Consider the following 19,912-nt stretch of genomic DNA (forward strand, 5'->3'; position numbering starts at 1 on the left):
CCATCCCTTCGTGTCCTTTTTTTTTTTTTTTTTAACTTTAGATTAGGAGGATCTGAACCTGTTTGCAGGCATAGGGAAGGAGCTGGTAGACAAGGGGAAAGATGAAAGAGAGATTAATTGATAGGAAAAAGTTCCTCTAGAGTGTGAGGTATGGGAACCAGCCCTCACTTGGTGACATTGTTCTGGAAGGTGACTGGGAAGCTTCTGGGGACAGAAGGGAAGGCTGCGTGACTGAAGTAACTGGAGAGAGGAGGGGGCCTTCCCTGTGGCCCTGTACCTCATGAAGGAGGGGAGCTCTTGGAATTCCTGCACTCCCCTATTGCAGGCTCCTGTCTGACTCCCCACTGCCCACAGCTGGGACCTTCAGAAGGCTCAGCTGGGGTCTGGGAAGGCCGCCCTTTGATGGAAGTAATGCCAGCCCCTTTTCATAAGGCACCTGCTCAGATCTTGGAGACCTGATGGTTGAAGAAGAGTCAACCACACTACTTTACAGTGGCTGACAGTAACAACTGTAGCCATGGAGAGCCACATGGCTTAAGGCGTCAAGACGTCAGTCATGTTTTTATGCCTGTGGAAGCCAGTTGAAGTCTATTCTTTCTGTACAAGGGCACCATCACTGTGAACAACTGCAGCTGTAAAGGTCATCCTCTGGGTTATTATCTGTGAGCAAACCAAACCCCAAATAGGCGTGTCTTTTATTTTGTTCCTGAGAAACAGTGTCAGCCCATAAATGCCTTAACATGCTTTATCTACTTGATTTCATGTCACAGTCCTAGAAAACTCTGCTCGTTTTTACAAGCATAAGGATAGCATATACTTTTATTCATTCAAAATGTATTCAGTGACTGCGAAGAACACTATTATGAATATATGTGGCATGTGTCGGTGGCTGGTTTTCACCCAGAATAAAAGTTTATATTAATGCTCCAAGTAGAGAGAGAATAAAACAGGGTCCAGGTGAGGTCAGCAGTAGCGGGAGAAGGTTGCAGGTGGGGAGAGATGGGCAGCTCCTCTGCATCTTTGTTGTTCATGTGGATGAGGGGGGCAGGTGGCCTCCAGATTTCAGTTTTCTGCCTACAAATGGCTAGAACCGACAAATCTAGCCGATCAGCGTTTCCTAGTGTTTCAAAGGAACAAGGGAAGGGGCTGATGACGATATAACAGTGATAATGTTAACATTTATTGATTTCTTACTGTGTGCACCAGGTACAGTACTAAGCACTTTGGATGTATTGTCATTGAATCCTCGCAGCAATTCTCCAAGGTAGATGGTGTCGTCCTCATCTTAAAGATGAGAAGGTTCAGAGAGATTAATAGAGTGCCCAAGGTCACACAGCAAGAGCATAGCAGAGCCAGGCCTTGAACCCAGGTCCGGTAGACCTGAGGGCCTGCATTCAGCCACCAGCTTGTGATAAGGCCGAGGAGCCGTGCTACTCGGCAGAGGCCCAAGGTGGCTACAAGTAGCCCCGAGGTTAGGGACCTCAAGAGGAGGCCTCTTCCCAGACTGCAGGCTCTCCCCCAGGCAGTTAAGTGGCCATCTGTCAGGACAACTGAACTCTGTTACCTCCTGAGCCCAGGAGAGCACAAGCCAGAGTTCTGGCAGCTCTCCCACCGCTTAGACAGGAGCTCAAATTCTAAGGAGTTGTCCTCTGTTCTCTCTGTCCTCTCTCCCAAGGAGGCAACAGACTGGGCCTGGGTGTCATGTACATGGGGAGAGAGTTAAACTGGCCCATCTGTAATAAGGCTTGTTTCTTCAGGGGCTCAAGCCCACCCCTCAGTAGAACCAAACTGGACACCCCTCCCTTCTGGAGTGTCTGCTGAGCCAGGCTGGGAGTCCTCAGTGGCCAGAGACATGAGCCTCGCTGCCCCTTTTCCAAGATAAGGAACCAGGACAGATCTCCTCAGAGAGCAGCTAACGTTGTCCAGGGTGTGCGCGGGGGGTATGACGTGACTTCACTTTATTTTTTCAGATGGGTCTGCGTCACTTATTTATAGAGCAACTATTTTCTAGTCCCTATGTGCCGGGTCCTGGCACTTCGTAGAAACAGACCCCCCTCAGCCAAGTGTCTGAGCCGCAGCTTCCCGGGGTGCTCTAGAGCTGTGAGGGTGGGGATCAGATGCAGGATGCCAGAGAGAGGAACCAGGGTCCCGCTCCAAGAGCAGAGACCTCCTGCTCTCATTTTACAGATAAAGAAACTGAGGCTCACAAAAGTTAAGTCATTTCCCCAAAGTCACCCCGTTTAGTAAGCAGCTGGGTCTCAAACACAGAGCGCTCAACTGGCGCGGGTGTTGTGCTCTTAGCTCCACTGACTCTTTTCTGTGTGTTTGCTTCCAGTTCTTTAAGGCCTCTTCCAAGACCGGCTCAGGAGCTACACTGTCAGGTGGGTGTCCCAGCTCGCGGGGTCTCATTGGCGCCGTTAGCATCTTTCTCCCCCTCCGTTGCCTGGGCTTCTCCTGGGGTGAAGAGAGCCCACCTAGGTCTGCAGGGTGAGGAGGTCCCCAGTGAAAGCCAAATTTGTTTCCCTGGAAATGTCGTTCCCAGCCAGCCTGGAAGATGCCTTTGGGAAAACAAGGCTGAAGAAGCCCTTCCATTTGGGCCTATCCGGGAAGCAGGGAGGGTCACATGTTCCCAGAATAGCCCTTCTTGTCAAAGTGGGGTTGACACGCAGAGGGGCAGCCAGATAGCGTGGGGAGGGCCCTCAGGGCCCAGGTCTGAGGGACTCTCGCCTGCCCTGAGGGATGGGTCCCCCTGCCATGCTTAGGACCACAGGGGTGGGATGCCCCCGCCCCTCGTACAGAGGAGGACTGAGATGTGCTCTGTTTTGCTCAGCTCATGCCCTGGGCCCTTTGCTTCCATGAGGCAAGCTGACAAGGGCACTGGGATTCATTCTCCTCTCTTCACGCCCCTGCCTGTGTCCATCTTCATTTACAGTGGCTGGTGCTGACGTGCAGATGCTGCGGGAGAGGCTCATTGACGCCCTGGAGTCCCATAGTGACACGTGGCCCTCCGCCTGTCCCCCACTGAAGCCTGCCAGGTATTTGGGGCTGGGGCAGGCCCAGGGCAGTGTGGCAGGATGGCAGGCCTGGCAGTGAGAGGACAGTGGGGGCAGCAGGGCTGGGGACCGGGCTGGTTCTTCCTGTTGCCTGAGTGGTGGACACTCCAGTGGACTGGAGCCCAGAGCTGCCTGGAGCAGCTGGTGGAGGGCTTCCCATTGCTGGAGGTCCTACCCGAGGAGCCCTGACTTCCTGGGGCTGACAGGGATGCAAGGGCCCAAGCCACCCAGTGGGAAGGAAAAGACGGGAGGGGTTCTCTGGGTCATACCTGCTGCTGCTTCTCAGAACCTGGAATATCGGAGGGATGCAGCTGGATTTCACATGATCTAACCCAGGGAGGGTCCCTGAGAGGGTGGGCGTGGGGAGGAAAAAGGGAGACCAGATGCCGTTTAGAGGAAAGGGGATGGGGGACTGAGAAGCACAAAGCCCTGTAAAATGAAGGTGCTCATTTCCTGAGCCATAGCAGTGACCGGGGGATGGGGAGGTGACTCTCCTCCCTGGGCTGCAGAGCATCAGGTGGCTGGTGCCCTATATCTACCTGCCCGGCAGCCTTCCAAGATCGCCTCCATTCTAGGAAAACAGGATAATGAGGTGCACGGTGTCTCACTCTAACTCTCCCACAGAGGGAGACAGGTAGATTGAAAACACGAGGTCCTGCCCTTCTGGACGAGAACTCCGGATAGGAGAAAGCCCACCTTAAGGGGCCAAGAAGGAGCAAATCCAAGTACCAGCTGGGGCTGCTAGAGGGAGCCCAGCCACAGAACACAGTCAAGGTTCCGGATGCTGAGAAGGCCTCAGGAGGCAAACACTGGGGCTTCAGCGCCCACACTAAGTCTGCTGGTGTCTGGAAAGCTGAGGCCCTGCTGAGGGACTGTGTTTCCAAGTGTCAGTTGGTGTTGAATCCAACTCACAATGATTCTTTTATCATCTTTCCCAATTCTCCATCCTCCCAGAGGGCCTCATGGAGCCCCTGGACTGAGTATATGGTCTTGGTTTGGGGTTCCACAGCCAGACCCCATCTCTCCAGGAAACACCTCGCTCCTTCTTCCATTTCTCAATGATCGTGTCTCTACGTCTCTCTCTTTCTTACACCCACCCTCCCTCATGGTGCCTTTTCAGCCCAGAAGATCTCAAAAGCAACCAGCCAGGTAAACCTGCCAGCCTCTCTCAAAGTGATCCTTCTAGAGAGCTTTAGGGAGGAGGCGGGGACCTGTGGTGGAAGGTGGGCTGCCTCTTCCAGAAGTGTGAGTGGGAATGGACAGGATGGGGGCGAGTTACATGGTCAGCCGTCTGTGGGCTCGCTCTTCTGCCAGCCTTGGGGAGGTCTGGGGAAGTTGCCTGAGAGGCCACCTGCTACCACCCCAGGGGCTGTCAGTGACCATCCACCCACTGGGGTACACTCTGGCCCCCACCTCTCTGGCATGGCGTTTGTACTGTTGCTGGGCTGGGCTGGGCTCCACTGGCCCCATGTTGCGCCTTCTGTTTGGAGGTAACCACTGCCACATCATTGGATCCAGAGGAGGGAAATAGGTCATCAGGTTGGGGACAAAAGTAGATGCTGTTGTCTCCTGTTACATGTCTGATGATGTTCTGCTTTTACTTGAAATAAGGGAACAAATCATTTTTGTATCATGCAGTTGTTTTCTATTGAAACTCTGCGTTTTTAAAACAGCTTGTATCTTAATTCTTTGATTTGGGGGGAATAATAAGATTTGCCTTCTTATTAATTTCCACCTTCATCCTGAGGCCCTAGTTTCCTCGTATTAAAATAAGGAGGTTAAAATCTTAAAATAAGATTAGATAGATTCTAAGATCTCCTGTACCCAGGACTTTCTGATTCTTTAGTTCCTTTCGTATGCCTGCTCCAGGAGTGGAAAAAGCACATCTCCCAGTTGGTAGTGACTTAGCACAGATCAAGGCTTGTGTCCGATGGGTAATAAACACCAGGTTCTTAGGCGACCAATAAAAACTGCCCTCTAAGCCTGGGCCTTACCCAGAGCATAGAAACACCTGGTCTCAAAGCGTGCCTCCCCCGGTCTCCTCCTTAGACTGCCCGTACGCACTCCTGACTCTGAAAAAACAACCCAAATAGGTGTGTGAAGTGAAGAACCAGGTTTCGGTAATACGCAGAGAGCGTCTTTTGAGACTCAGGGTTTGGTTTACTCCCACTGGAGGGCTGGCATGGAGAGACTTCCTCGAAGTCTTGTGTGCAAACAGAGGAGGAGGTGTGTGTGGCCGCATTCATGGTACTGGGTCAGCCACGTCTGCTGTCGCCAGCAGTTTTGCTTTCTTCCCACCACAGAGAGAGTGACTGCCAGCATTGTCTCTTGCAGGCTGGAGGAGATTACTGGATTCTTTGCAAGAAATGATGAAGATTACCTGGCCCTGATCTTTGAAAGGGAAGGTTCCTACCTGGGTAGAGAGGTGAGCTGCCTGCAGGGTCCCACAGCTCCTTCATAGCCGCTGGGAGAGAGCCAAGAGCAGGGCTGTTCCTGTGCGCTTCTTAGCCCAGCACTGGCCTGACCCCTGCTGGGGGAAACGGGAAGTGTAGGAGCTGGACCTTTCTGTTTAAAGCCTTTATGTCTGCTTGGATCTTCCTCGTGGAAACTGAGAATGATAACACCTGCTGTTTATTGAGCATTGCACGAGATTGCTGACACACGTAGTTGCTGATCTTTCTAATTAACGAAGATGGTCAAATAACAGGTCGAAGATCACACAGCCAGTGAATTGGTAGAGCAGGACTTCAAACCAGGTCTGTCTGCCTCCAAAGCTTGTGTTATTTCCACACTACCTCGCCCGCAAAGAATTGGAGTAAAAAATCTGGGGGGGAGGGAACATCAAGGAGCCTCTAGTCCCTCTTGAGGAAACGGTGTCCCTTCCCAGGTGAAGCAGATAACAGAATCAGGCGGGTTGGAATCTCCACTTCATCACTTATGTGCTGTGTCTCTGATCACGTTACTCAACTTTCTTGAGCTTCATTTCCCTACCTTTGAAGTGGTGACAGTTACCTTTTTTCAGAGTATGTTTGGGAACATCAAGTGAGGCGGTTTAGAGGAAGAGCCTGGATGAGTAACTGGCACAGAGTACGTGCTTTATAAAGATCCATCCCCGGCCTGATGCAGAGAGTCTGCCGTTCCACCGCTGCCTCATGGACTTCGCTGGCCACTGGGCTTTTCCCAGATGCAGAGGTGGGACAGGGTCGGTGCTTGGGAGAAGTTCCAAGGCAGTGCAAGGAGGTAGAGAGAGAGGGAATGAAATTAAACACCACTGTTGACTCCGAATGGTTTTCCTCCTGAAACTCCCCAAGCACAGTTGAACGCTCTGAGCTGTCTCCAGACCTCTCAGCCCCGAGAGGGGAAGCATGGAGGTGGGATGGGCAGGGAGCTTTGCTGAAGGAGTCCCATTCCAGGCCTGGGGTCATGCCTGTACAGGTGATTGATAAATGTTCATTGGAATCAGCTCTTCCTCCTACCCTCCCCCATTCCCCTAGTAACCAAGGGCACTGGTCCCGTGTCCATGCAGAGGTGCCCAGGGGTGGTTAGTTTGAGAGTCAGGAGGGCACGATGGCCAAGAGCCCCAGCTCTGGAGGCAGATCGATCTGGGATTTACAGCCCAGCTCAGGCGTTTGCTACATGTGTGACCTGATCACGTGATTTCACTGCTGAGCTTCGGTTTTGCGTCCTATACCATAGGAGTTTTATTTTTTAAAGAAATACGTACATAACTATTTGCTAGTCATTGTTAGAAGCACTTTTATAAAATTAGCCCATTCAGTCTTCTTAACAGCCCTTGGAGGTGGGTATTGTTATTACAATTTTGCAAGTAAGGAAGTTGAGTCTGGGAGAGGTTTAGTCTGGGGGGGGCAGGATTTAAACCCAAGCAGCCATGGTATACTGCACCACCTGGCTTGGTCTCCTAGTAATTGTTCCTATTTCATAGTAAGTATTATTTTGAAGATTAAATGAAACAGTCTATATACAGAACATAATACCTATTTAATAAATATTACCTAACAGTATATTTCTCCTTCTTAATCCTTTCTAAAAATAAAATCGTCACGTCTAAGTATGTTTTTCCGATTTGGAATGTAGACAAAGTCTTACAAATATCAGAACAAAACTGAAATCACTTTTCTTCCAAATATCAGATACATACACTTTTTTAATTTACTTTTTTTTATTGGAGTATAGTTGCTTTACAATGCTGTGTTAGTTTCTGCTGTACAGCGAAGTGAATCAGCTATATGTATACATGTATCCCCTCGTTTTTGGATTTCCTTCCCATTTAGGTCACCACAGAGCATTGAGTAGAGTTCCCTGTGCTATACAGCAGGTTCTCATTAGTTATGTGTTATACATATTAGTGTATATATGTCAATCCCAATCTCCCAGTTCAGCCCACCCTCTGCTTTCCTGCCTTGGTGTCCATATGTTTATGCTCTACATCTGTGTCTCTGTTTCTGCCTTGCAAACAGGTTCATCTGCATCATTTTTCTAGCTTCCACATATATGCGTTAGCATACGATATTTGTTTTTCTCTTTCTGACTTACTTCACTCTGTACGACAGTCTCTAGGTCCATCCACGTCTCTACAAATAACCCAATTTCGTTCCTTTTTATGGCTGAGTAATATTCCATTGTGTATATGTACCACCTCTTCTTTATCCATTCGTCTGTTGAAGGGCATTTAGGTTGCTTCCATGACCTGGCTATTGTAAATAGTGCTGCAGTGAACATTGGGGTGCCTGTGTGTTTTTGAAAACCACATCTTTTTATGCCTTTTACAAATTGTTCTCATTGGAAAGAAAATTACACCAAATTGGGACTGTCCTCAAGGATTCAAGATGTGTGGTCCACACCGTTCCGAGCAGGTAGCATTTGCACTCCTTACAGTGGGGCAGATGTAGTTGGCGGCAGGAGACTCTCACTCATCACGATAGTCTACTCTTGGAAAGGTTTCGAGTCTGGCTAGAGCACAGCTGCCACCCAGGTGCCTGCTCAGGCCTTCCCTCTGTCCAGTGGCTTGGCCTACCCACCACCAAGTGTCCCACTGTCTCTGCAGGTGACTCTGGACCTGTCTCAGCGCCGGGGCATAGTGGTGCGCAGGGTCCTCAACACACAGCATGACGTGGTGAACGAGTTTGGTGTCACGAACTTCCCATCTTGCTACCTGCTGTTTCGGAATGGCTCTTCCTTCCGGGTCCCCGTGTGAGTGTCTCTCTGCCCCCTCTCTCCCCTCTCCCCACGCTCCTCCTTTCTTCCTGCCTCAAGAGGCTGCCAGCCTTTCACAGGGGCTGACGGGTTCTTTCTCCTGTGAGTCTTCCGAGGAGTCATGGGCACCCTCTGCAGGAGAAGCAGATATCTGCCTACGGTGGGTGGGGTGGTGGGCATGCTACAGCCAGGAGTCCGGGCCCAGAACGCTGCCCCCAGCTCTGCAGTTCAGCCTCAGGTCCCCGGCGTGCTCAACACCCAGCGTTGGTGCTTCTGCCCCATCCCCACCGCGGCCCTGGCCCTATTCCCCATCCTCCTCTCTCCACAGACAGACTCATTGGCAGTCTGCAAGTGCCTGGCAAGCACTCAGCTACGCCTGACCCTCCCTCCCTTTGGTTTTCTAATTGCAGAAAAGTTCATTAGGAGCCAGACAATAGCCAGTTCCGAAATGCCAAGAGAGAACAATCAGGCCAGCCGTAGCCCCTCTGTCAGGCTCCCGCTGCTGAATGGCGCCAGATGGTGCCTCAGTGCCCTCCCTGGGCAGATGATTGATGTCCACCCGGCCCTGCAGGCAGGAGTGCGAGGACCAGGGAGACCAAGGCTGTCCTGAGATGTCCAGTGGGCCACTCCTCAGAGTCATTAGTGCCCTCCTGCACCAGGGCTGGGCAGCGCGGCCACTCGCCCTCACCCGGCCCCAGTCACCTGGCAGCACTGGGCCAGGCCTCGTCAGAGAGCGCTGGTGGGGGGCGGGGGGTGGGGGTGGGCAGGACGACGGCCGCGGGGACAGGGAGGGTCAGGAAGTGCCGGTCCTGGTGGGGAGCGGAGGCATTGTTTCCTCTCTTGGAGCTGGCGGAGGGGAAAATGGTTTGTGACGACGCTTGCTTCTGAAGTACCTGCTCGGCTGTAAACACTGGGCCGGGGCAGTGGAGTGGAAAACAGTGCTTCCCTGTGCCAGGTCCCCTGGGGTGTCCCGTCACGGTGCTAGTCGTCACATCGCTCCCCACAGGGCCCTTGACCAGGAGGCGCCGCCTGCCGAGAGAGAGAGAGAGAGAGAGAGAGAGAGAGAGAGAGAGAGAGAGAGAGAGAGAGAGAGAGAGAGAGAGAGAGATATCAAAAGGGTTTGGGGTCATTGCTGCTACTTTTTAAAAATCGTGTATCAAACTCCCTTGACCTCCCTGGGGAGTAATGTCACCTCGGGTACCTTGGAGCAAGCTTGTGAGCTTCCTTGAGGCCATGTGCCACTTTGTAGCTTTGGTCTCTGGGGAGGGTCGTCAAACCCACCGTCCGGTCCATGGCCAGAAGGAGCGCTGTCCCCAGAGGGCCCTCCTGCTCCCGAAGGTGCCCTGTCTCCCCACCTCTCCGAGGCGGGTTGAGGAATTCACGGGCCCAGCCGCTTTTCCAGGTGGGGTTTTGACTTCAGACTGGTGTCAGAGAGGCTTTCCGCAGCATGAGCAGTGAATAGAAAGGTTAACGTGAGGCAGGGCTGCCCCAATTTTTACCTCACTGAGGATAAGACCGAACCAGGTTCAAATATTTCTGAATGAACATTCCTGTCTGGTGAGCCACCCGCCTCCGCTCCTGCCGCGAGTTAGCTCTGGGGTTTTGTTCCTCCCTGCTCACTGCCTCTCCCCCATGGTTCCCTTCCCTCACAGGCTTATGGAATCCAGGTTCTTCTACACCATGTACCTGAAGAGGTTCTCCAGGGACACCAGCGAGAGTGTCCCCACCACGGCTGCGCCGAACACCTCTAGAACCATAGCCCCTACCGTGTGGAAAGTTGCAGATCCGTAAGGCCACGCCTGGGCCTCCTCTTCCCTTCCCTTCCCCACCCTCTCTTCTAATCACAGACACACACACCCCCCCCGCCCCCGTCCTTCCACACTCTGTTCCTTGTCACAAGCTTGGCACGTGTCATACTGAGCCCAGACCCACAGAGGGCTGGCCTTGGCCTATGGGGGCCCCCGGCCGCTGGCCACGCACAAGAGAGTCTTAAATGTGCGGAGGTGGCAGCGTCTGCTGACTGTATTCTTCATGATGGAACGCATACTTTCCGATGCGCACGTTCCTTAAGCTTAACTCTATTCGAGACCAAGTAGAATCAGCTTGAAAGGATAATGTGCAGCCTCCAAAACAACTTCCCACCCAAGCAGTTATTTCTTCAGCACAGATTTTTGAGTACCTGCTATGTGCTAGGCACCATAAATACCGATTGTGCAGGGCAGATGCAAGCCCTGCCCAGAGTTTACAGTCCCTTAGCAGCATCCCTTCTAGGAAGGCACCCGACCTCACTTGAATGCCTCTGGTGTCAGGAAGCTCACTACTTTTCAAGATAGCCAGTGTCATCATGCACAGTTGTAAGCACGAGGTAACTTCTCTCTGAGGCTCCTTGGCTGTGCCCTGGTGGTAGAATTTCTGCTTGTTGGGCAGGGAGATGGGGCTGTAGACCTCTTGCTCTGGCCCCCAGCATGGTACCACGTGGAAATGGCTGACCAGGCAGCTCAGAGCTGAGTCCAGAGAGCGGCTTCCACAAGGGGGCTGCACCAGAGAACTGGGGGCAGGGTCACTGGATTTCGGGAAGGATTTTGCATCCCAACACGAGAGACTCTAAGGGTGGAAAGTGCCGGTGGAGAGGTTTGTAGTAAATCAGGTGGGAAGGAAAGAGAAGCCAAGCGGTGGGTACGCTCGTCATAATCATTCAAACCATGGTTATTCAGATCAGTCCGATTGCTCTTACGGCTGACACTTCTAGTCTTATGTGCCAGGCTCTGCTGGGCGCTTCCGTCCATTATCTCCTCTAGCCAGGGGGCCACTCCTCAAGGCATAACACAGGAACGGAGAGGTAAACTGAGGCCCCAGGACATGGAAGTGGAGCAGAGGGAGGGGACTTTGGCACCAGGGTAAAGCGCAGGTGGCCACAGTGCCCACCCCGTCAGCTGACCTTGTTGGCGTCCCACCACCTCAGGAGGCAGGTGGGGCAGGAGTCCATGTTACAGGTGAGATCACTGAGGCTGGAGAGGCAGGTTGAGTTGCCCAAGCTCCCAGAGCTAGGCCACCATAGAAGGAGGCAAGAATCTAGGGGTCAGGAGGCAGGGGTAGAGAAGCAGCCCTTCCCTGAGGACCCTGAGCCCAGATCTCAGAAGAGCGTGATGGGCACGGGGTGGAGCAGCCAGCTTGGATCCTGCAGCCCTTCCCCCAGGGCTGGGGTCAGCCCGAGAGGTGCAAGATGGAGCCCTGATGCCCAGGGTCTGGCAGCTGTAAGGACGTCAGCCAAAATAAATGTAAACCCCGCTTCCCCTTCTCCCCAACCCCATTCTCAGCCTTGGCGGGCAGCAAACCCTTGGTCTTTCGAAGAGCACCCAGCTTCTCGAGCCATGTTGTGTGGGTGCGCCCCTGTTGGTCTACTTGTCTGTCCCTAGGGATCTTTGTTCAGAACAGAGAATGAAGTTCAACCTTCTACTAGTGGCCTGATAAAAACACCTTTAGTGAGTGATGGGAGAGGCTGGCCCTGGGCCTGCAGAGGGGGAACCCTACTCTGTGCCAGGAGCTGCTGAGAGTTTTACATTTGTGCTTTTGTTTAATCCTCTCAGCAACCTACCTGTGAGCAAGTTATTACTATCCCCATCTTACAGATAAGGAATTGAGGCTCAGAGAAGTTAAGTAATTTGCCCAAGATAATACAGGTAGTTACTGGCAGAGCCAAGTGCTAACTTATTTATTTTATTTTATTTTATTTTTTTACTGAAGTGTAGTTGATTTACAATGCTGTGCCTATCTCTGCTGTACAGCAGAGTGACTCAGTTATACACAGACAGACATTCTTTTGCATTATGGTCTATCACAGGATATTGAATATAGCTCCCTCTGCTATGCAGTAGGACCTTGTTGTTTATCCATCCTATGTGTAATAGTTTGCATCTTTTAACCCCAAACTCCCAATCCTTCCCTCCCCAACCCCAAGTGCTAACTCACAGGACTCTGTGACCATCAGTAGTGCCTCCTCTTCTCTCCCTTTGGCCCTGGGTGCTTCTCCCCAGCCCCTGCCCCATGGTTAATACCCTTTTCTCTCTCTGGCTCCTTCTGGGTCCTTAGCTCCAAGATCTACATGGCTGACCTGGAATCTGCATTGTACTACATCCTCCAGGTAGAAGTGTCCAAGTTCTCTGTTCTGGAGGGGCAGCGCCTGGCGGCCCTGAAAAAGTTCATGGCGGTGCTGGCCCAGGTGAGCAGGACCCTGCCCTCCCTTGTCCGGCAGCCCCACACCACACGGGATCAGTGCGCATCCCTGAAGCAGGCGCCGGGCCAGCCCCTCCCTCAGGAGCTCGCGGTCGGGCTGGACACCTGGACCCGCGGCTGTCCCAGTCTACTGTGGGCTGCTACCCTGCGGTCTGCGCCCTCCTCCCGTCAGCCCCGTACCACCAGGGACAACCCCCTTCCCCCACCCCGCCCTGTGCAGGGGGTGGGTGGGACCCAGGGCCTGATGCCCTGGGGATATTCCCAGCTGGCTCTGCCTGCCTGAGTCCTCTACCTCAGGCTGAGCCTGGAGTGCAGCCTCTCACTCCCTGCTGCGGTCACTGGGAAAGCAGGACCCGTGGACCCCAGTGAAGGAAAGAAGGCTTTTCTGAATCTCCTCTTTTCCCTCCCAGACCCTGGCCAAAGTCTGACGCAGCTCCCTGGCCTTAGCCGTGCCTTCCTTATTCCTTTGTAGTTTCCTGCCAGCATGGCTACTTCTCCAAGTGTAGCTCCTCCTTACTGAGGACCTGATGTGTGTCAGGCATTTAAACCTCTTAATCTCGCCGCAGGGTGGCAGGTGCCACCCCCATTTAAGAAGTACAGGTTGCTCAAGTGATGTGCCTTAGGCCTCCTGTTTGGTGGTGTCGTGGCCAGGATTTGAACTGGGGTCCCAGCTTTAGAGCCTGTACCCCTTCTCTGCCACACTCCTTGCTCGTCTCTCAAGATGAGATGTGGGCTGCCTCTTCCCTCTGCACCTGCCGCCTCCTCCCTCCCGGCATCCTTCTCTGCGGCTGCAGGTCCACTGCCAGTGCTGCCCTACTTAAATCCCGATGCTCTGTCTGCCGAGGACTTGCTGAGTCAGGTGCGGGCTCTGGTCCCCCTCAGAGGCTGACTGCTGACTCAGCCACCCTCGGCCCCCGGGAGCCAGGTCTGAGCCCCTTCTTTCTGGCGCAGGTCTGCGGGCAGCTGGGACTACCTCTGGGGGTGGCCTGCGCCTCTCCCTCGGGAACTGCCGCCAGCCTGGTCCCTCTTCCCTCCTCACCAGTCCTGGCCCTCTGGTCCACTTGGCTTAGTGACGGGCATCTGTGGTTGCACCGAGGACCCTGTGAGGTGGCAAGTGCTTGTCACGGTGCTGTTCCAGTCTAAGGCAAGACAGCTTGCAGCCCCCCTCAGATGTTCCACGCAGACTGGGCCCCTGTTCTTCAGCCCAGTCTGATAATAGAGCCTTTCCTCAGAGGCCTTGTGAGCCGCTTGGTCCTCAAGTTGCCGAGGCCCAGGGTGGCTGACCCAGAGGATCAGAGGGGAAAAGTCCTCGAGTAGTTCTGTGTGCTGTCTTCCTGCCTGACACATGAGGCAGGGCCCCAGGAAGCAGAGAGGGGTCCCCTTACCCCGCCCCCCCCCCCCCCCCGTCCAATCCACTCTGAAGAACTCATCCCAGGGGAATTATTGTGCACTGCTTGCATCTCTCAGCTGGACTCAAAGCTCGTTTGGGTTTGGCTCCCAGTGGGACTGTTGCAGCCACTGTGAGGGAAAAGAATGAGACCCAGGAAATGCCCGAGTGGGGCAGAGGCTTAAGCAGCACCCTCTCAGTGGTGCCCGCCGAGCTTCTGCCCTCAGCAATGCTGGAACTGAGTTTGGGGTGAAGGAGTCCTTCCTGCCAGAAGCCAGGGCCCTCAGAGAGGAAAGTGGAGGGCTGGGGGGCACGGGCTCAGGGGTATCTGCTGAGCAGCCCAGCCCCTGGAGACTGCGGAGTATTCTGGCCCTACCCTTGCCTGGGTAGCTTTATCCTGAGTAGCAATAATAGTAGCAGCTACCGTTTCCTGAGCTCTGACAAGGTGTCAGACTCTGCAAGGTACTGCTTTGTGTTTTAGCTTATCTGCATTTCTCAGAACAGACTCCACGGGGTGGGTGCTAGCATTATCCCATCACAGAGAGGGGAATGGAGGCCCAGAGGGGTAAAGCACCTTGTCCGAGGTCCTCCAGCCGGTGAGTGGCTGAGCTGAGATTTGCGCCTACGTCTCATCTAACCCACACCCTTATGCACTACGTGTGTGGAGCACTGAAAGGCTGAGTGAGTAGAGCTCACTCTGCCTGCTCAGCCTTAGAGACCTGTCAACTGTGAGTATGGCCGGTTGGGAGGCACTGCCCTGCGGCCCAGCCCGGGATCTCCCTGCTCCCTCACGGAAGCGGCTGGCAGGACTGGCCACTGGGTGGCGTGTGGTCACCAGGGTTTCCCTGCTCCCGGCGCAGGGTGACTCCCTGTAGCCCAGAGCCCCTTAATTCATCCTTCCTCCTGACACCGTGGCCTTAGAGGGCGTCATCCTTCCAAATCAGGACGATGGGTGAAGGTCAGTGAGAAACGCTGACTTGAAGCTGTAAATTTGTGTTGAGAGCCTAGAGGCCCGTGTGAGCTGACCAAGAGGGAGCGTGTCAAAGCACAGGATTCTTTCCGGCCACTTCTCCTGCTGGGGGACAGTGTCCAGCCTGGAGATAAGAATACGCCATGACTTTCTCAGAGGACTGGGTCCCTTGGCAGGTTTTTCTGTTTAGGGATCATTCCTGTCTCCAGCACCCTTCTTCTCACAAATGCTTTTCTTTGCTGTTTTTCCTCCCATGTTGCCCTCTCGACCTGCCTCTTCGTGGTTTATCTGACCTGCTCTGCTACTGCAGCCCTCTCTCTCCCTCCTCCCCCCTCCCTGGGTGTGTTTGTGCGTGCGGTGTGCGCACACAGGCATCCATCCTCGTCCCTGGAGTCCTTGTGGTTTTAAAGTGCTGATACTAATCCGATTTGAGTTGACTTATTGTCAGAGTGGCTTTTCATGCTCCTCAGAGACTGTTGGGAGTTCCCATCAAGATTTGGATCTCGGCTCAAGCCCCTGCACTGCCTTGTCCCCATTGGCAGCCCGTGGAATACAAATGAAAGGCCATTTGCCAGCCTCGCCCAGCTGGTCAGTTAGCGAGTCAGCTGCTCTGTCAGAAGATGGGCTGAACAGAGGCCCGTGTGGCCCAGGGGTCCCAGCAGCCCTGGGCAGCGACACAGGAAGGTGCTCAGCCTTCCTCCCAGTGAGCGTGTGGTCGGGTCAGAACTGGAGCCTGCAGCCTGGAGAGGGGGCGGCCTTGAGGGCCTGGTCCCACTGAGCGCCTCTGCCCACCCCTCCCCCTCGCCTTCGCAGGTGCCCCAGAGCAAAGGTAGTGAGGAACCCACATGTGGGTGTTAGGCAGGATGTTTTCCCGGTGGTCTTGGAACATTCTAAAAAACTGCCTCGGCCCACTTCAGCCTGGCCCCGGCCTTCCCCAGGACTGCGGAACTCCGGGGGAATTATTTCTCACTCTCCCCTTATCGCTCCCATAGTACTTCCCTGGCCAGCCCTCGGTCCAGAAATTCCTGCATTCCATGAATGACTGGCTCAAGAAGGTGCAGAGAAAGAAAATTCCCTACGGTTTCTTTAAAACTGCCCTGGACAGCAGGAAGGAGGTGAGTGTGGGAGGGCTAAGGAGGATCTCCACCTCATGCTTGATATCTATGGGAGTGGAAGGGCTTCACCCTGTCACCTCTGACCTCTGTCACCGACCTGCACTCAGGGAGGAGGCAGTGATCGTGGTCGGGTCCTCCCATTAGGAGCGAGTAAACTGCTGTTTATTGAGCCCTCTCTGTACAGACCTCATTTAATCCTTGCAGCATGAGTGGAAGGCAGATATTATCCCCATTTAGCAGATGAAGAAACAGAGGTCAAATAAGTTGTCTAAGATCATACAACCCGTAAGTGGTTGGGCTGAGATTTAGAACCAGTTGTGAGACCCCGGTGGTGAGAGAGCTTTTTTTTTTTTCCTGCGGTACGCGGGCCTCTCACTGTTGTGGCCTCTCCCGTTGCGGAGCACAGGCTCCGGACATGCAGGCCCAGCGGCCATGGCTCACGGGCCCAGCCGCTCCGCGGCATGTGGGATCCTCCCGGACCAGGGCACGATCCCGCGTCCCCTGCATTGGCAGGTGGACTCTCAACCACTGTGCCACCAGGGAAGCCCGGTGAGAGAGCTTTTAATTCCAGCCCTCTGTTGCTCCCTGGCATGCTGTGCTCCTCAGCAATGCTTCTGTCCAGGGGCAGCTTTCTGGGCTCCTGCTCTCACAAAGGTGGGCACGTCAGCCAGGAGAGGTGCAGAACCTCACAGACATGTGGGGTGTCAAAGTTTGACGGGACCTTAGAGATGACCCCCCTCGTTCTACAGAGGGGAGGCTAAGGCTAGAGTAACGATGTGACCCGGTCTGTGTCACGGGTTCTCAGACCTACTGCTCCTTTGACGGGTGTCGCCAGTGGAAGGGAAATGCCACCTTCAAGGTGATAAACTGAGAAAGGGACCATTTGTTCTGGGGCTCTGTGCTGACCTGGAGTCTTCTGCAAGTTGCCCTCCCCACTTCCCACGCCAGCTCCTTTTTCTTCTCCACATATGCATTCATGCTTGTATGTGTCCCTTAGGGTGCTCTGATTGCCGACAAGGTGAACTGGGTAGGCTGCCAAGGGAGTCAGCCGCATTTCCGCGGCTTTCCCTGCTCCCTGTGGGTCGTCTTCCATTTCCTGACCACGGAGGCAGCTCGGCAAAATGTAGACCACTCACGAGAAACAGGTGAGTCTGGGCCTGTGCACCCCTTGTGCCTCAGCCGGCCCTGTCCTGCCCTCCGCTGGATCCCTGCTGCAGGCCTGAATTTAGGGGAGTCCTCCTCTGCAGCTGGCCACACACAAGCAGCGGGCCTGGAGTAGCCACTCAGTCCTACCTGCTGCCCCCAAGGTGGTGCCCCACCAACGGGCGTGAGGCTGCTCCCCGGCTTTCTTGTAGCCATAAGCCTGATTTATTTTTAGTCTTCCCGAGAGAGTTCTGGTTCTATTTTTTATACTCGCATAAAGAAAAGAACTATGTCTATTTCACAGTTTATGCAGCTGATACCGTAGACTCTGAACAATGTTACTGCACTTCCCACTGAAAAATCATTTTCTAGGGGAACCTGGGGAAGTACTTTTCCCCCTTTGCCCTGTTTCATCCCCAAACCATGCAGCTGCTCTCCACGACCCACCCTGCCCCACAGCCGCACACAGCGACTGAACGGGTGGGTGGGCATCTAGCTCACGGAGGGACCAGGCTGACGCCAGGCCCTGGCCCAGCCTGGAGGATACAAAGGAGGAAGAGGCAGTCCCTGCTCCCAGTGGGCTGTGAGACAGGTGGGCACAGGGCTGCCATGCAGCCTGCCAGGGCCCAGGGGGAGAGCAGGATGTGCGGGTGGAAGAGAGGGAACGCTCTACGCCGTCGGGAAGGGTGGGAGGAGGTAAGTGAGGGGGAATGATGGACAAGAGTCCCCGACAGAGGAGACGGCCTGTGCAGGGACAGAGGGAACAGGGGGAGCTGCCGGGTGTGCTGACAGCCAGCCAGTCTGTCCGCCCGGATTTACGGAGTGTCTCCAAAGAGCCGGGCCCTGCTCTAGGGGTGGGGTACAGCAGTGCATACAGGGAGACGTCCCTGCCTCAAGGGGACAATAGTCCAGTGGCAGGAGACAGACAGTAAACACACAGATCATTTCAGGTGTGATGGTGAGTCGGTGAAGAAGACAGAGCCAAGCGGTGGGGGAGGGGATGCTGTGTTTAGACAGGGTTTCTGACTGGGGGAGGCTTCTCGGAGGAGGGACCCCTGTGCTGAGACCTGATTGGTGAGAGGGAAGCAGCGGTGGGACATCTGGGATGAGAGCCTCCCGGGCTGTCTGCTCAGGCTGCCATATCAAGGTGCTACACACCGGGTGGCTTAAACAACGGAAACGTGTCTTACAGTTCTGGAGGCTGGAAGTCCATGATGAAGACGTTGGCAGGGTTGGTTCTGTTGAGGCCTCTCCTTGGTTTTGTAGATGGCCATATTCTCCCTGGGTCTTCCCACGGTCCTCAGTGGGGGTGTTCTTGGCTACGTCCAATTTCCTCATCTTACAAGGACACCAGTCATATTGGATTAGGATGTACCCCAGTGACATCATTCTCACTTAATCACCTCTTTAAAGACGCTGTGTCCAACCAAATACAGTCACATGCTGAAGGACTCAGGGCTAGGACTTCAACATAAGAATTTTAGAGGGCACAGTTCAGCCCCTAACACAGGTCAAGGACTAGTAAGTGCAGGGAACAAGTCTGGTGTGTGTGTAGCACCAAAAGGCGGCCAGTGTGGCAGAGCCTGGGAGTGGGGGAAGCAGGAGAGGAGGTGGGCTTGGAGGTCCTGGTGTGGGAGGGAGGGAGATTTCAGTCTCTGCATTATGAGAATCTACTAGGGACCTTAAGCAGGGGAGTGCTGCACACGATCGGTGCTTTAGAGCGATTACTGGGTGGAGGGTGGGCTACAGCAGGGCAAGGGGGAGGCAGAGCAGCCAATTAGGAAGTTGTGGAACTTGTCCAGGAGAGGTGGTGGTGGCCTAGACTAGAGTTGTAGGTGTGCACATGGAAGAAGAAGTGGGCAGGTTTGGGAATAGTTTAAAGGTAGAGCTGATAGGACTCAGTGACGGATTGGATGAAGACTGTGCAGGATCAAGGACTTTGGTCGGACCTTGGCCTTGCTGGGCCTGAACGTCAGTAGTTGATGGTCCTATGAGCCGAGAAATGGGAAGGCTCAGGGCGGGGAGGGAGTAGATGGGGGAGGGTACATTTAGTGGTCTGTGCCTATTGGATCTCTGAATGGAGATGTAGACAGTTGAGTCTGCAGTGCTGGGGGGAGGTCCAGGATAGAGATACAAATCTTGTGGTCATTAGCATATAGATGGTAGTTCAGGCCTCGGGACTGGAGGATCCCATTAGTGGGTGGGCAGAGAAGAGGGCTGAGGCCTGAGCTCTGGGGCATTCAGCATCCAGACCTCTGCTGGGGGAGCAGGGGCCAACAAAGGAGACTAAGAAGGAGTGGCCATTGCAATTTCAAGAGGTCCCCCAACATAAAGAGTTTCAAGAGCGAGGACACAGTCAGCCGAGTGGGGAGGTGGTGTGAGGCGAGGACCTCCCTGGCGAGAGCTGTGTCAGTGGATTAGTGGAGAGAGAGGCCTGGTTGGGTTGGGCTGAAGAGAGAGGAGCCGGGAAGAAATTGGAGGTAATGGGGGAGTGATTGGGGTGTGACTGGGGTCAGAGAAGGGGTTTCTTCGTTGTAGTTCTTTTTTCTTGTCGGAAGGAGCCCATACAAGGGAGAAATTGATGATGCCATAACACAAGAAAATATTCGCAGGAGTGAAATCTTGGAAGAGGCGAGAGAGGTGAGGTCCAGAGCATGAGCCAGGCGAAGGAGGCGAGGATAGCTGCAGGGCAGGTGGTGAGTGGGTGACGGGGGTGGAAGCAGGAGCTGAGGGGGCTGAGGAGGTAAGAGGCAAGGCACAGCTTGGCGTGGGCACTGACGTCGCCAGAACCGAGGGC

At 54.1% G+C, this 19,912-nt stretch overlaps 1 protein-coding gene across 1 annotated transcript in view; it reads left to right on the forward strand.

Moving 5' to 3' along the window:
* Window positions 1-19,912, forward strand: part of QSOX1 (quiescin sulfhydryl oxidase 1) — a 39,820-nt gene that overhangs the window by 16,671 nt on the left and 3,237 nt on the right. Inside the window, exons 3-10 of the mRNA XM_065882449.1 lie at window positions 2,336-2,381; window positions 2,933-3,035; window positions 5,388-5,478; window positions 8,119-8,264; window positions 9,920-10,054; window positions 12,357-12,486; window positions 15,850-15,972; window positions 16,970-17,117. Of these exons, the coding sequence (XP_065738521.1) occupies window positions 2,336-2,381; window positions 2,933-3,035; window positions 5,388-5,478; window positions 8,119-8,264; window positions 9,920-10,054; window positions 12,357-12,486; window positions 15,850-15,972; window positions 16,970-17,117 (922 nt within the window). The remainder of the gene's footprint in view (window positions 1-2,335; window positions 2,382-2,932; window positions 3,036-5,387; window positions 5,479-8,118; window positions 8,265-9,919; window positions 10,055-12,356; window positions 12,487-15,849; window positions 15,973-16,969; window positions 17,118-19,912) is intronic.

Source organism: Phocoena phocoena, chromosome 1, assembly GCF_963924675.1.
Source record: "Phocoena phocoena chromosome 1, mPhoPho1.1, whole genome shotgun sequence".
NCBI classification, from domain to species: domain Eukaryota; kingdom Metazoa; phylum Chordata; class Mammalia; order Artiodactyla; family Phocoenidae; genus Phocoena; species Phocoena phocoena.